The sequence below is a fragment of the Doryrhamphus excisus genome, chromosome 14 (assembly GCF_030265055.1).
Source record: "Doryrhamphus excisus isolate RoL2022-K1 chromosome 14, RoL_Dexc_1.0, whole genome shotgun sequence".
NCBI classification, from domain to species: Eukaryota; Metazoa; Chordata; class Actinopteri; order Syngnathiformes; family Syngnathidae; genus Doryrhamphus; species Doryrhamphus excisus.
The window spans coordinates 19,284,823-19,301,427 of record NC_080479.1 but is presented as its reverse complement, the minus strand read 5'-3'; the positions used below and the strand labels follow the sequence as shown (position 1 = coordinate 19,301,427).

At 44.1% G+C, this 16,605-nt stretch overlaps 1 protein-coding gene across 1 annotated transcript in view; it reads right to left on the bottom strand.

The window, feature by feature from the left end:
* Positions 1-14,553, bottom strand: part of LOC131101932 (syndecan-3-like) — a 46,866-nt gene extending 32,313 nt beyond the window's left edge. Inside the window, exon 1 of the mRNA XM_058047345.1 lies at positions 14,104-14,553. Coding sequence (XP_057903328.1) covers positions 14,104-14,160 — 57 coding nt within the window. The 5' untranslated portion in view covers positions 14,161-14,553. The remainder of the gene's footprint in view (positions 1-14,103) is intronic.
* Between the last annotated feature and the right edge of the window lie 2,052 nt (positions 14,554-16,605).

The following is a 16,605-nucleotide window of genomic DNA, read 5'->3' as shown; positions in this document are numbered from 1 at the left end:
TTTGGTAGCATAGAGTTGAAATATTGAAGAAAAACATGCCTGGTGCGTTATCTCCAATTTTCCGTATCGACGCGCACGGACGACTTCCTGCATGCTTTCCACTTGGCCTCCCTCTTCCCAGATATGCCGAAGGCCCACTAAAGAATCCAAGAGTACTCGGCTGACGACAGGAAGTGGGGAGCGTACAAAGATGACTTTCCCGGCAGGTGCTGATGAATTTGTCGCTCCCGGCGACAGCGACGGCGGCGGCGTGAGCGAGCTAGCGAACGCGCGGACAGGATAACGTATGGGTTATGATAGCATCTTGCTCCCGCCTCGGCGCTCCGGCGTAATCCCGTCCAGGTTGTTCCGCGGGTTCAATCCGTCTCAGCCGTCCTAAGCTCTTTACGAGCCGGCGCTAACCACGCCGCCGTTGCTCCAGCTCGTCCGTTTCCTTTTCATTTTATGCCTTAACCCCCCCCGCCCCCCCGCCCCCGGCGTCAGCTCCTTTATGCTCACTTTCATTGGCGTTCCTCGCCGGTTCTCCCGAGGAGTCGGGTGGCTTTTCCTCCTTTGCGTATAGACGAGTCCCGCGCCCCCCCCCCAATCTCCCAATCTGCTTCTCCTCGGCGGGGCCGCAACCTCCTGCTTTCATATCGACAATTGCCTCTGACCTCAATCCCCTTTTATTCGCTTCAAATCTGCTCTCGCTCCGTCTCCGCCGCAAATGTAATCGCTCGCCGCGCACCTTGGCGCCTCCGACCGGCGATGGCCAAGCGGTGACTGAATCGCTCATGGAACCTCCACTTGACGCCAGGTGACACGTGAAGCTAAACAGCTGCTATTAAATGATACCGAGACGGAGACACGCAGCGTGAACATCCTCCAGGGACCTCCGACGCCGCAGACGTTCTACCACTTAGACCACACACCATCCACCCATCCGGGTCCGCGTACGGCGGCCGAGGTGTACCTGCGCCACAGTCTGAAATCCTAGTCTTGGCCGTAAAACGGACGTCTTGGTCAAGCACCTGTGGGTCGGTAAACTGCAGCGTTGGTCGAACACCAAAGAGTCAGTGAAACGAGTCTTTGCCAAACACTGATGAGTCGGTGAAACTCGAGGTTGTGCAGAGTACCCGTGAGTCATTGATACGTCAGTCTTCACTGAGCACCCGTGTGTGTGTAAAACTGAAGTCTTGGTCAAGTACCTGTGAGTCAGTGAAATGAGTCTTCGCCGAGCACCCGTGAGTCAGTGAAATGAGTCTTCGCCAAGCACCCATGAGTCATTGAAATGAGTCTTTGCCAAGCACCCAGGAGTCAGTGAAACTTGATTTTTGGTCAAACGTCAGTGAGTGAGACTCGATTCTCTGACGAGCACTCATGAGTCGGTGAAATGAGTCTTCTCTGAGCACCCATGAGTCAGTGAAACCTGATTTCTGGTTGAGCATCAGTGAGAGAGACTCGATTCTCTGACGAGCACTCGCGAGTCTGGAAAACGGACGTCTTTGTCGAGCACCCATGAGTCAGTGAAACTTGATTTCTGGTTGAGCATCAGTGAGTGAGACTCGATTCTCTGACGAGCACCTGTGAGTCTATAAAATCCGAGTGTTGGTCAAGTACCCATGAGTCAGTGAAACTCTATTGTTCAGTGAGTCAGTGAAGCTGGCATATTTGAGGGAAGGGGTCCATCCGTTATGACGTTACGTCCATACAAACGCAGTCAGGCAAACAGTTGCATAATGAACGACTATTCTACTCTAATGTAGCTAAAAAAGTGTCCATGTACGAAGGACTCGTTCATGAATTGCACATCTCCTCGGCCCACGTCACTAAAGAAAAAGACGGCTAAGGTAAAAAGGAAAGAAGGTGTTGAGCTTCCTAAGCAGCCGTGACAAAGCGACCCTAAGAAGCAATAATTAAGACCACCAAGACGCAAACAACTGTGATTCCTTAATTATCGTCATTAGTTTCCGCCCCTGCTAATTGTCGCCGCTAATAAATACGCCGCCATTGCACAGCCAATCAGTCACTGATTAAAAAGGAGGAACGAAGACGAGATGATCCAAAAAAAAAAAACGACTTTTGCTGGCGGCAGGTGAGCTCATATGCAAAGTCTTCATCGGTCCTTCGTCTTGCCTCATGCCCCCCCCCACGTACAATAGACACGCATGCTAGGCTAGGTGTCCGTCAGCCTTTGGGGCGGGCTGAGATTACAGCTAATCCACCACTGTTGGAATGAAAGATTGGCCAATCAATCACCAGCCACAAAAGGACGCGGGGGGTGGAGGGGGGGCGGGGGCTGCTGCAAACGCACAGAAATGTTGCAGCAGCCTGTCACCCCCCCCCCACACACACACACACACACAGCTCATTAGCTCGTTCACACTGCAGACGTCTTTGAAAAGGCCTTTCAAGAAGGAGAGTTCAAAGGTTGATTGTGAGAGAGACAGAGAGTGTGCACGTACACACACACACACACGTACACACACGTACACACACACACACATTAATTGGATCAATGGTCCTCCCTGGTGGCTGGCCAATCATTGAGAGGACGTGAGTAACATGTGGGAAGCCTGCTTTTACCAACTTCCTGTTTGTCAAGCAAGCAGCCAGCGCTGCCGTGGCGCCACACACCAGTCAATGGATGTACACATGAATGGATGGATGGATGTACACATGAATGGATGGATGGATGTACACATGAATGAATGGATGGATGTACACATGAATGAATGGATGGATGTACACATGAATGAATGGATGGATGTACACATGAATGGATGGATGGATGTACACATGAATGGATGGATGTACACATGAATGAATGGATGGATGTACACATGAATGAATGGATGGATGTACACATGAATGAATGGATGGATGTACACATGAATGGATGGATGTACACATGAATGAATGGATGGATGTACACATGAATGAATGGATGGATGTACACATGAATGGATGGATGGATGTACACATGAATGAATGGATGGATGTACACATGAATGGATGGATGGATGGACGAATGGATGAATGGATGGACACATGAATGGATGGATGGATGGACGAATGGATGAATGGATGTACACATGAATGGATGGATGGATGTACACATGAATGGATGGATGGATGGACGAATGGATGGCTGGATGTACCCATGAATGGATGGATGGATGGATGTACACATGAATGGATGGATGGATGGATGTAAACATGAACGGATGGATGGATGGATGGACGGATGGATGAATGGATGGATGTACACATGAACGGATGGATGTACACATGAATGAATGGATGGATGTACACATGAATGGATGGATGTACACATGAATGGATGGATGTACACATGAATGAATGGATGGATGTACACATGAATGGATGGATGGATGGATGTACACATGAATGGATGGATGTACACATGAATGGATGGATGGATGGATGTACACATGAATGGATGGATGTACACATGAATGAATGGATGGATGTACACATGAATGAATGGATGGATGTACACATGAATGGATGGATGTACACATGAATGGATGGATGGATGTACACATGAATGGCTGGATGTACACATGAATGGATGGATGTACACATGAATGGATGGATGGATGTACACATGAATGGATGGAGGGATGGATGATCATAGAACGATGCCTGGATGGAAATGACAGATGAACAGAGAGGATGGATGCTGGATGAATGAAAATACAGATGGATGATGGATGCAGGAATACATGGAAAAGTAAAAAAGATGGATGGATGCAGAGATAGGACACAGATGATGGATGGATGCAAGAAGAGGACAGATGGATGATGGATGGATGCAGATCCATAGAGTAACACGGATGTGAGGGGAGTATAGAGGATGGATGCAAAGGTTGGATGCATAGTCGTGGATGCATGATGCTGGATGGATGAAAGGAAAGGATGGAGAGATGGAGGATAGGACAGATGGATGATGGATGGATGCAGCTCCATAGAGATATATGGATGGATGGGAGGGAGGTATGGATGGATAATGGATGTATGATGCTGGATGGATGAAAGGAAAGGATGGAGAGATGGATAGGACAGATGGATGATGGATGGATGCAGATCCATAGAGATATATGGATGGATGGGAGGGAAGTATGGATGGATAATGGATGTATGAAAGGAAATTACTGAGGATTGGATGGATGGGATAACTTGGATACGGGCAGAATGGATGGATAATGTTTGGATGGAAGTATAGGCTGGATGAATGGCTGGATAATGAATAGATAGATGGATGGATGGATGGATAGAAGGGATGAATAGCGGGATAATGGATGGATGGAAGGATAAGATGGATGACTAGATGGAAGGACAAGACAGATAAATAGTTGGATGGGTGGATGGATACATGGTAGGACGGATGAATAGAAGATAAGATGGATGAATAGGATGGATGAATAGCTGATAATGGAAGGATGGAAGGATAAAATGGATGACTAGATGGAAGGATAAGACAGATGAATAGATGGATGGATGAATAGCTGGATAATGGATGGAAGGAAGGAAGGAAGGATAAGATGGATGGATTGATGGATGGAAGTATAGGACAGATGAATAGATGGATAATGGATGGATGGAAGGATGGATGGCATGGATGACTAGCTGGATAATGAATAGACGGATGGATGAAAGGATGGATGGAGAGATGCAGGGAGAGGATGGTTGGATGCAGGGAGATGTTAGAGCAGTGAGATGGTGACCTGGTTCACTCCTCCGTCTGCTAAATAATTCACACACACACACACACACGCGCACACACACACACACACACACACACACACACACACACACACAGCGTCTGTGCTTAAGTCACGTTTGGCGTGTAAAAAAAGAACACACCTGTACAAGAAAGCCTATCAGTCAGGAAGGAAGTGTACACACGGACTTCCTGTGTCCGTTCCGTCACCCCCCCCCCCCCCGACCCACAGTAGTGGCCACCCACACAGACAGGAAATACACAACCCTAACTACACACGTCCTGTATTGGTGTGGATGATGTCATTAATATCATCACAATTTCATCACTGGCTAAAGATAAAAGACTTCCTGTGTCCGAGCCAAAATGTCACGGCTCTTCCTGAATGTGTGTGTGCCCCCCCCGTCCCCGTCCCCCCCCAGGTACATGGTGTCTGTAACCCTGCTAAGACACAAAGCCAATAAAGACGACCTGCGAGGTGGCGGCCAACCTTCCAGCAGTCCTGACCTCGCCCGTCCGCCCCTTCGTTAACCTAATTATGCAGGTTAAAGCGGGAAAGCCCCAGAGGGGAGGAAGGAAGGGAGGGAGGGAGGGAGTGGGGGGAGTGGGGGGGGGCACTTTGAAGAGCAGCGTGGACACGCTGGTGGAGGTTTTAGATACACACACAAAGATTGGTGGGGAGGAAGGAAGCACTCCTTTTTGGCCTTTTATTTATAGCGCGCACACACACACACACTCACGTACACACACACACACACACACACACACTCATACACACACACACACACACACACTCACACACACACACACACGAGGTGTGTTTTTGTGTTGGACCAGATGGACAGGAGGCGAGGAGAAAGCGAGCGAGAGCGAGGGGAAGAAGGAGGGGATCCAGAGGAGCGGGGCGATAAGGCGGCGTCAACGGCGGCGATGGAGGCAGCCATGCTGGTTGTCATGGCGATGGCAGCGAGGAGAGCAGGTATAGAGGCCGCTCCCCCGGGAAGGAGCGGTGGAAGCCTCCCTCCCTCCATCCCTCCCCCATTCTTCCTCCTCTCCCGTCGTCTTTCCCCCCTTTCTTCCGTCCTCTCCTCGCCGTCCATCATGGCCGACCTCGCCATTAACTTAACCCCTTTTCCATCCTTACCTTCCTCAGCTCATTATCTCCTGCATCCTTTTTTCCACCCTCCCTCCCTCTCTTCTTTTCTTTTCTTCCACTGCCTCCATTTTCAACCCCCCCCCCCCCCCCCCCCCACGGAGAACGTGTGTGTGTGTGCGTAGTGCTTCCCAATTACTGCAGGGGGAGCCTGTGTGTGTTTAGGATCTGCTCAAGCTGCATTTCTCCACCAGTCTTGACCCACCTAAAAGAACATCCCCCCCCTTCGCCCCCCCAAGCGTTCTCCGTCTCCCTCTGACTCATGGTGTGGATTGAATGAAGTATTTAAGTGTGGCACGCCTAGCCGCGTGTCTTTGGGATCATGGGATAATAACCTAATGACCACCTTTGATGTGCGGCGTCACGGACGAGCCGGCGTGCCCGCACGGGCCATCACGGGCCATCATCATGACAGGGAGTGGGAAACCCCTGAGGGGGGAGGGGGAGGGGGGGGGGGGGGGCAGGGGGGCATTCCAGCGGTTTCAAAACTTTGCCGATGTTGTGACAGGCAGAGCAGCAACAAAAACAGAAACAGAAGAGTCAAATATTATAGTAGTACTAGTCAAATATTACATAGTAGTAGTAGTAGTCAAATATTATTTAATACTACTAGTCAAATATTACGTAGTAGTAGTCAAATATTATATAGTAGTAGTACTAGTCAAATATTATATAGTAGTAGTACTAGTCAAATATTACATAGTAGTAGTACTAGTCAAATATTATATAGTAGTAGTACTAGTCAAATATTACATAGTAGTAGTACTAGTCAAATATTATATAGTAGTACTAGTCAAATATTATATAGTAGTAGTAGTCAAATATTACATAGTAGTAGTAGTCAAATATTACATAGTAGTAGTAGTCAAATATTATATAGTAGTAGTAGTCAAATATTACATAGTAGTAGTAGTCAAATATTACATAGTAGTAGTAGTCAAATATTATATAGTAGTAGTAGTCAAATATTACATAGTAGTAGTAGTCAAATATTAGCCAAAAGCTGGAGATGGATCTTATTGGTCCAGGCCAGATCAAAGGCAAGCCTATGAAATATGATATCAACCATATTTATACATATAGAGGCACCAACACCACATGATATCAACCGTATTTCTACGAATAGATACCAATACCACACGATATCAACCATATTTATGCGTATAGACATCAACACCACATGATATCCACCGTATTTCTACGGATAGATACCAATACCACACGATATCAACCGTATTTCTACATATAGATACCAATAATACATGATATCAACCGTATTTATACGTATAGACATTAACACCACACGATATCAACCGTATTTCTACGAATAGATACCAATACTACATGATATCAACCATATTTATGCGTATAGACATCAACACCACACAATATCAACTGTATTTCTACGTATAGATACCAATACCACACGATATCAACCGTATTTCTGCATATAGACACCAATAGCACATGATATCAATCGTATTTATACATATAGATACCAATACTACACAATATCAACCGTATTTCTACGTATAGTCACCAACACCACATGATATCAACTGTATGTATGCGTATACGTACATACCTATACCACATGATATCAACCGTATTTATACGTATAGACATCAACAGCACATGATATCAACCGTATTTCTGCATATAGACATCAACACCACACGATATCAACCGTATTTCTATGTATAGATACCAATACCACATGATATCAACCATATTTATGCATATAGACACCATTAGCACATGATATCAACCGTATTTATGCGTATAGACATTAACACCACATGATATCAACCGTATTTATGCATATAGACACCAACAGCACATGATATCAACCGTATTTCTATGTATAGATACCAATACCACATGATATCAACCGTATTTATACGTATAGACATCAACACCACACTATATCAACTGTATTTCTACATATAGATACCAATACCACACGATATCAACCGTATTTCTACGTATAGATACCAATACTACATAATATCAACCGTATTTCTACGTATAGACATCAACGCCACATGATATCAACTGTATTTCTACGTATAGACACCAATAGCACATGATATCAACTGTATTTCTACGTATAGACACCAATACCGCATGATATCAACCGTATTTCTACGTATAGACATCAACACCACATGATATCAACCGTATTTATACGTATATACATCAACAACACACGATATCAACTGTATTTCTGCGTATAGACATCAACACCACACAATATCAACCGTATTTCTACGTATAGATACCAATACTACATAATATCAACCGTATTTCTAAGTATAGACACCAATACCACATGATATCAACTTTATTTCTGCGTATAGACACCAACAGCACATGATATCAACCATATTTATACGTATAGACATCAACACCACACGATATCGACTGTATACATGTGTATAAATACCTATACCACATGACATCAAATACCTACACCATAGGATATCAACAGTATATACTATATAAATACCTATACCACATGATATCAGCAGCATATACTGTATAAATATCTCTACCATAGGATATGAAGGGTATTTATGAGTCATCTCCTTGGCCTGGGGTGTCCAGGGTGAGGATTCCTGGAGTTTGACCTCCATCAGTGGACAATGTTTGAAGGTCCATTGCTTGAAGGTCCATCAGTGTTGATGTTCCCGGGCATGACGTGTACCCCCCCCCCCCGTTCCTCACCATAGCGTCCCTATTCCTCATCCCCAGCACACATAAATGATATTATGGTCAACATTTTGGAGGCCAAATGGTGTCAGGAAGTAAAGCATAATAAATAATGCAAGTGCAGTCTTTCAGACGCTTAGCGATATCGCCGTATCGCCGTATCGCCACAGCGTGAATGACTGGCTGGAATGTATTTTCATCTCCACCGGTTCAACCTTCAAGTGTTCCTCTCAAATGTAAACAAGAAAAAACATGGCCGCCGAGCATGATAAGCTGGTATCCGTTTGGCGTCTTCGTTAGCCTTGATAGCTTTAACTCAACTTGTTAGGAAATGGACTTCATTAGACCAGCGGTCAAAGATCCTTTATGTATAACCACAAAAACACCAGACAAAGATCCTCTATTTGACAGAATTGCTTTTAAAACACCGGCTGTCAAAGATCCTTTATATACAACCACAAAAACACCAGCCAAAGATCCTCTATTTGACAGAATTGCTTTTAAAACACCGGCTGTCAAAGATCCTTTATGTACAACCGCAAGCGCTCTGCCATTTTTGGGGGAACTACTGGAAAACTGCAACAAAACAAAAAAACATGCCAAAGATCCTCTATATTCTATATACAGGGACGCTGTTTTTAAGAACATACTTCAAAAACTCGAGACAAAGATCCTCTCTATGACAGAAGCACTCTGGTGTTTTTAAAGACTGACTGCAAAAACAGGTAGTCAAAGATCCTTTACACAACCAGGAGCACTCTGCTCTGTTTTAGGAACATACTGCAAAAAAAACACAAGCCAAAGATCCTTTATATGACAGAAGTGTTTTTAGAAGACAAGCTGTCAAAGATCCTTTATATTCAACCACAAGTGGTCTACCATTTTTTTGTGGAACTGCACACTGCAAAAACAAACAAACAAACAAACAAAAAATAAACAAAAAACTCAAGTCAAAGATCCTTTACACAACTAGGAGCACTCTGCTCTTTTTAGGAACATACTGCAAAAAAAAACACAAGACAAAGATCCTCTATATGACAGAAGTGTTTTTAGAAGACAAGCTGTCAAAGATCCTTTATACTGAAACACAAGTGGTCTACCATTTTTGTGGAACTACACACTGCAAAAAAACAAACAAACAAAAAAAAACTCAAGTCAAAGATCCTTTACACAATCAGGAGCACTCTGCTGTTTTTAGGAACATACTGCAAAAAACACACAAGCCAAAGATCCTCTATATGACAGAAGCATTTTTAAAAGATCCTTTATATTCAACCACAAGTGGTCTACCATTTTTTTGTGGAACTACACACACACAAAAAACAAACAAACAAAAAATAAACAAAAACTCAAGTCAAAGATCCTTTATATGACAGATGCACTCTGCTGTTTTTAAAGACTGAAAAAAAGAATGAAACGATTGAGGATGACAGAAAAGATGATCTTGGATTACGATCGTCGCATAATTGGCCAGGACGGGTGGACTTGAGCTCATTTATCTGTAGCGGTCCAAATGTAATGGTGGCGGGCCGCCACCAATGAATGAATGAATGAGAAACTCAATAATGAGAGTCATTCCCGGGGGAAGGATCTATGATCGGTCGTGATGAAAAGCTGAAATATGAAATAAATATTCCGCCAAACTCGTGATGAGTAACAGGAAATTCCCTCTCGGTCGCCGCCAAGGTCGTGAGAAGTAAAAAAAAAAAGTGTGAGACATTGATGACTTAATGTTGAAAGCCGTCATTATTCCCCTTCTTCATCCACGCTGACCTCAGGATATGAACTTTCATTTCCTCCCTGCACAGGAAGTTGACCCCCACCCATGTCTTCACACACACACCTGAAATACCGACGCCGCTTTCCCCCCGGGGTGTTTTTTACCTGCTAGCTACTGTGTGTATATATGTGTGCGATGGAGGGGGGGGGGTTTGTCCTCCAGGCCCCACTTCCTGCGTCAAATTGCCTCCCCGCATTCCACACTCCCCCCCCCCCCATCCGCCTCCTTCCTCAAGCTGCTCGGGATCTTTGCTGCTCCTTCTCGCTTTCTTGGCCTCTCTATGGGGGGCTTTGTCTGCCCTCCGAGGGGGCACACAACACAGATTCCATCTCGCGCCATCCGCGGGAACGCAACGCCTCCACGAATCGCCAAGAACACGATCTTGGCATGGGTGGGGAGACCCCCCCCCACGACACACACACACACACAGATGGACAATCAGTGCTCTCATGAAGGATGACACACACACACACAAACATGGCTATCCTTGGAACACAACAGATGTCTGTGGGAAAATGGTCGCCCGGATATGATATCAGAAGTTGGGATAGCAGGAAGTTGCCGCAAATACATCACACACACACACACACACACACACACACAATGCATGTGTTGTAAACACTTGAACACCTGCAACACACACCTGTCTCCATCTGCACCCCGGAAGACAGATTAGTTCAACTCAAGGCCAAAGCAAACGCTCACCAACTGACCCGCTAATGATCCCCGCGTGCGGCAACAGCGGACGACCCGTGACAAAACCTTTTAGCACTTCCACGGAGGTTGAACGCCAAAAACAGCACAAATTCCAACCCCTCCCCACTTTTTTTTATATTTCACGCTGTAGTACGCATCTTTCTGTTTGAACAATTCATTTCTATTCAGTAGAGCTAGCTAGTGTAGCTCATGCTAACGTGGCTAACATCAAAATGAACAGCTATTGGCGCTAACCGGAAGTGCTAAATTCAACAAACCTACAAAAAACCAACAAATAAGTGCTTAACTTCTTTGTGTTGTTTTTAATTTACGGTACTTTAAAGGATACTTAAGTAAAAGTATACTTCTACTTCCACTTCTGGTTAAAATACTGTACATGTTCACTTCATCAAATTCATTTCTATTCAGTAGAGCTAGCTAGTGTAGCTCATGCTAACGTGGCTAACATCAAAATGAACAGCTATGAGCGCTAACCGGAAGTGCTAAATTCAACAAACCTACAAAAAAACAACAAATAAGTGCTTAACTTCTTTGTGTTGTTTTTAATTTACGGTACTTTAAAGGATACTTAAGTAAAAGTATACTTCTACTTCCACTTCTGGTTAAAATACTGTACATGTTCACTTCATCAAATTCATTTCTATTCAGTAGAGCTAGCTAGTGTAGCTCATGCTAACGTGGCTAACATCAAAATAAACTGCTATTGGCGCTAACCGGAAGTGCTAAATTCAACAAACCTACAAAAAAACAACAAATAAGTGCTTAACTTCTTTGTGTTGTTTTTAATTTACGGTACTTTAAAGGATACTTAAGTAAAAGTATACTTCTACTTCCACTTCTGGTTAAAATACTGTACATGTTCACTTCATCAAATTCATTTCTATTCAGTAGAGCTAGCTAGTGTAGCTCATGCTAACGTGGCTAACATCAAAATAAACTGCTATTGGCGCTAACAGGAAGTGCTAAATTCAACAACGCTCAAAAACCAACAAATAAGTGCTTAACTTCTTTGTGTTGTTTTTAAATTTACGGTACTTTAAAGGATACTTAAGTAAAAGTATACTTCTACTTCCACTTCTGGTTAAAATACTGTACATGTTCACTTCATCAAATTCATTTCTATTCAGTAGAGCTAGCTAGTGTAGCTCATGCTAACGTGGCTAACATCAAAATGAACAGCTATGAGCGCTAACCGGAAGTGCTAAATTCAACAAACCTACAAAAAAACAACAAATAAGTGCTTAACTTCTTTGTGTTGTTTTTAATTTACGGTACTTTAAAGGATACTTAAGTAAAAGTATACTTCTACTTCCACTTCTGGTTAAAATACTGTACATGTTCACTTCATCAAATCATTTCTATTCAGTAGAGCTAGCTAGTGTAGCTCATGCTAACGTGGCTAACATCAAAATGAACAGCTATTGGCGCTAACCGGAAGTGCTAAATTCAACAAACCTACAAAAAAAACAACAAATAAGTGCTTAACTTCTTTGTGTTGTTTTTAAATTTACGGTACTTTAAAGGATACTTAAGTAAAAGTATACTTCTACTTCCACTTGTGGTTAAAATACTGTACATGTTCACTTCATCAAATTCATTTCTATTCAGTAGAGCTAGCTAGTGTAGCTCATGCTAACGTGGCTAACATCAAAATGAACAGCTGTTGGCGCTAACAGGAAGTGCTAAATTCAACAAACCTACAAAAAAAACAACAAATAAGTGCTTAACTTCTTTGTGTTGCTTTTAATTTACGGTACTTTAAAGGATACTTAAGTAAAAGTATACTTCTACTTCCACTTCTGGTTAAAATACTGTACATGTTCACTTCATCAAATTCATTTCTATTCAGTAGAGCTAGCTAGTGTAGCTCATGCTAACGTGGCTAACATCAAAATAAACTGCTATTGGCGCTAACAGGAAGTGCTAAATTCAACAACGCTCAAAAACCAACCAATAAGTGCTTAACTTCTTTGTGTTGTTTTTAATTTACGGTACTTTAAAGGATACTTAAGTAAAAGTATACTTCTACTTCCACTTCTGGTTAAAATACTGTACACTTGACAGTATGACAGATGTTCATCAAACTTTCATCATGGCCACAATTTCACCCAGCAGAACAGATTATTCCATAACTATTGTTCCCAAAATTGAAAGTGGGGGGATATCAGTGATGATTAAAACACAGGAAATAAAAATAGCTAAACGAGTGATGCACTAACGCTATGTTTAGACAGACACGTTCAGAACTCCATTTGAATTTTGTCTATTTTTGGTCATCGGCCTCCCATTCTCTCAATGGCTCACTCGTCCCTCCCCCCCAGCCTTCCTCCGCCTTCCTCTTCATCACCATAGGACGAATGTGGCTTCATCGGTAACGGAAGACGTGGGCGTGTTTTGATGGCGCTGGTGGGGGGGTGCGGGATGGGGGGGTTCAACTCGGAGTGGCTCCAGAGAGGAGGTGTGTGCATGATGGTGGTGATGGCGATGGCGGTGTCGGGGGTTGTTTCGCGTCTCCCGATGACATCATCCGTCCGTGCACGAGCCGCATTTAACTTGCACACTCTTCCACGCGTGGATGGAACGAGGCTGTGCCACCCGAACCCACCCATCTATCTATCTATCTGTCCACCCGCCAAGGCGCACTGCTGCACACACACACACACACACACACACACACACAAGCGTGTGAAAAAGCGGGTCCGGGGTTCGAGCCCCGCCACCACCCCACCGAATTAACAGCAGGATGCGAGCCGGTGACACAGACACCACAAACCACTGCAGCACACAAAAGGACCGTCATCAAGCTCAATTAGAGATTAGCCGCTAATTACCCACGCACGCGCCCCAACGTACGGAGGCACAAAGGCTAAAAATGCGCGTGCGTGAGAAGGGGGGGGGGGGGGGCAAACAGGTCTGATATGTAGGTCGAGTGCAGGATCTCCACAGCATTATCAATGATAGTTGGCGCACACACACAAGCACACGCACACACACACACAAAGAGATCCAACTCACCGCGGCGACGTGAGCGAGCAGCGCGGCCAGCAGCGCCAACAGCCCGGGTAGCCTCATGCTCGGTGGGGGTGCCACAGCCTCCGGTCCCGGTGCTGCTGCTGCCTACACGCGGTTCGAGCTGCGGGTGCTGGTGCCGGCGGTACAGGTCGCTCCGGGCGGCGAGGCGGTCCGGGTCCAAAACTTTACACGGATCCGGCGACCATACGGCGGTTTTAGAATCCTTCCCCCCCCCACCGGTCCGGGAAAAGAGGTGCTGTTTCTGCTGGTGCTTCTTCGGTCCTCCTCGCTGCCTTCGTCTTCCTGATAGATTTACTAGCGGGACACGCCAGTCTGTCTCCTCCCCCTCTCCGGTAAGGGCAGGATGTTCCGTATGGAGACGCTGCCTGGGAGTCTGGCGGCGGGAGGAGGGGTCGGCTGTGGGGGGGAGGAGAGATAGGGGGTTCCGCGGAAGAGGATTGCCCCCTGCAGCTCGTCGGTGGAAGACTTTTTTTTTTTTTTTAAGCGGGGGGTGGGTTGGATATATACACCTTAGCCTCTCGAGGGTCCACCCTCACCCTCACTCCGCCCCCACCCCTTCCCCCCACGACCCGTCCCGGTCAGGTGTGGCGAGCTCACGTGTCCATGTGCCGACTTGAACGGTCTCCTAGCAACCAGGTGGGTCACAGTTTCACACGCGAGGCAAAAACATTGAATTATGGTGCTTTTTTTATATTTCAATGTTACACTCGTGACTTTTTTTCCACAATATTAACACATTTTATCTTTTTCTCACTTTTTTTCTCTTTTTCTCTTTACCTTCATAACTTTATTTGAATATTTTGACTTTATTCTTGATTATTCGTGAATTATTGTTACAAGAAAGTCCAAATATTATAGAAGTAAAGTCATAATTACGAGAAGAAAATGTAAAAAAATTTTTTTTTTAAATGAAATATTTGGGCAAAAAAGCAGAAATGTAAAAGAAAAATAGATAGAAAAAAATAGAAAAAAATGTATTTCAATCAGAAAAAAAGGTTGCAATTTTACACAAATAAACTTGGAATAAGAGGGATGAAGTGTCATTTTAGTAGAGTTAAAATAAAGGAAACAAAAGTAAATTTTCATTTTTAGAAAATTGCAGAAAAAGTTGTTACATGAATAAAGCCATAATTACAAGAAGAAAATTTAAGTTGAAAGTTTGAAAAAAAAAACATAAGAAAAAACTGCAGTTATTTTACAAGTGAAAACACTGAGAAAATAATTACCATAAAACGAGGAAAAAAGTCACAAAAAAATGAGGGAAAATAATAATGTAATTTTAGGAGCATGGAGTTGAAATATTAAAGAAATAAAATAAAGGTGTGATTTTTGTAAAATACAGAAATAAAGTCACATGATGGGGAAAAAGTCATATTACAAAAAATTTACAAAAATTTAGAAGTCAAAAGTGAAATTGGTTGTTTTTCACCTGATCAAAAGTTCAAGACCACAGGCTAAAAAAGCCGAAAAAGAAAGGAATTCAAAGACCTGGTCTCCTTCAACGCCACAAAACTGGCCGTTTAGACTTTGGTAGGGAGCATCAAACACGGGACATTGAAAGGTGGAAAAATGTTTGATTCTACGAGGATGAAAAAAATGTAACCTTGGCGGTCCAGATGGCTTCCAATGTTACTGACATGACAAGGAGATCCCACCTGGCACAGTGAAGGGGAGGGGGGGTCCATCATGATCCAGGGTGCTTTTTCATTCAATGGAACGTGGAGTTTCAGGTGGTGCGGGGTCGTCAAACGGCGGTCGGTTGCAGCGGGCATGATGCTGGCTTGACCAAGGACTACTTCTTCTCTTTTGGACCATCCTGATTGACATCCCATGGAGAACATTTGAGGATGGATGACAAGGCAAGTTTTATAAAAATGGCCGCCGGTTCCAGACAGTTGATGCCCCTTTTGATCAGCAGATAAACGGCCTATTTCACTTGTATTGTTTTCAATGAATGACTCGTTCAAAGTGCTTTTTGCCCCCCCCCCCATCCCCCTTCTACCTTTTGCATATTAAAAGCTCACCAGGTGTGTATGTATTACCTATACTTAAAGCATGTAAAGAACTGCAATTAATTGCAATTAATTAACTGCATGTTAATACTATGTCACTTCTTAGCTCGTCTTTAAATACATCAAAGTGTCTTAAGTTGTATCTTTTCATTTTTCACTCTGTGGACCTGGCTGGAAAAAACGTTTTGCACACCCCCGGCCTCGCTGATTAGTCAATTAACCCAAAGAACAAGCTTGTGATTAATCAACTAAAGCAGCCTTAATAAAACCTGAATGAGTGATGAACTACTAAGAAGCGGCGAGATGATGCTAATTCAAATCAAGTCATGACGAGTTTTACTCACTGATTCAGCTTGAATTGTCGCCCCCCCCCGAATCTCCCACCCCTGCAGTATTGGTGTTTGCTCAGACGGCTGGAACCACAATGGCGGCGTCCGGTGCTCATAATCTTCTTGTCGCTCTGCAAAGAGAA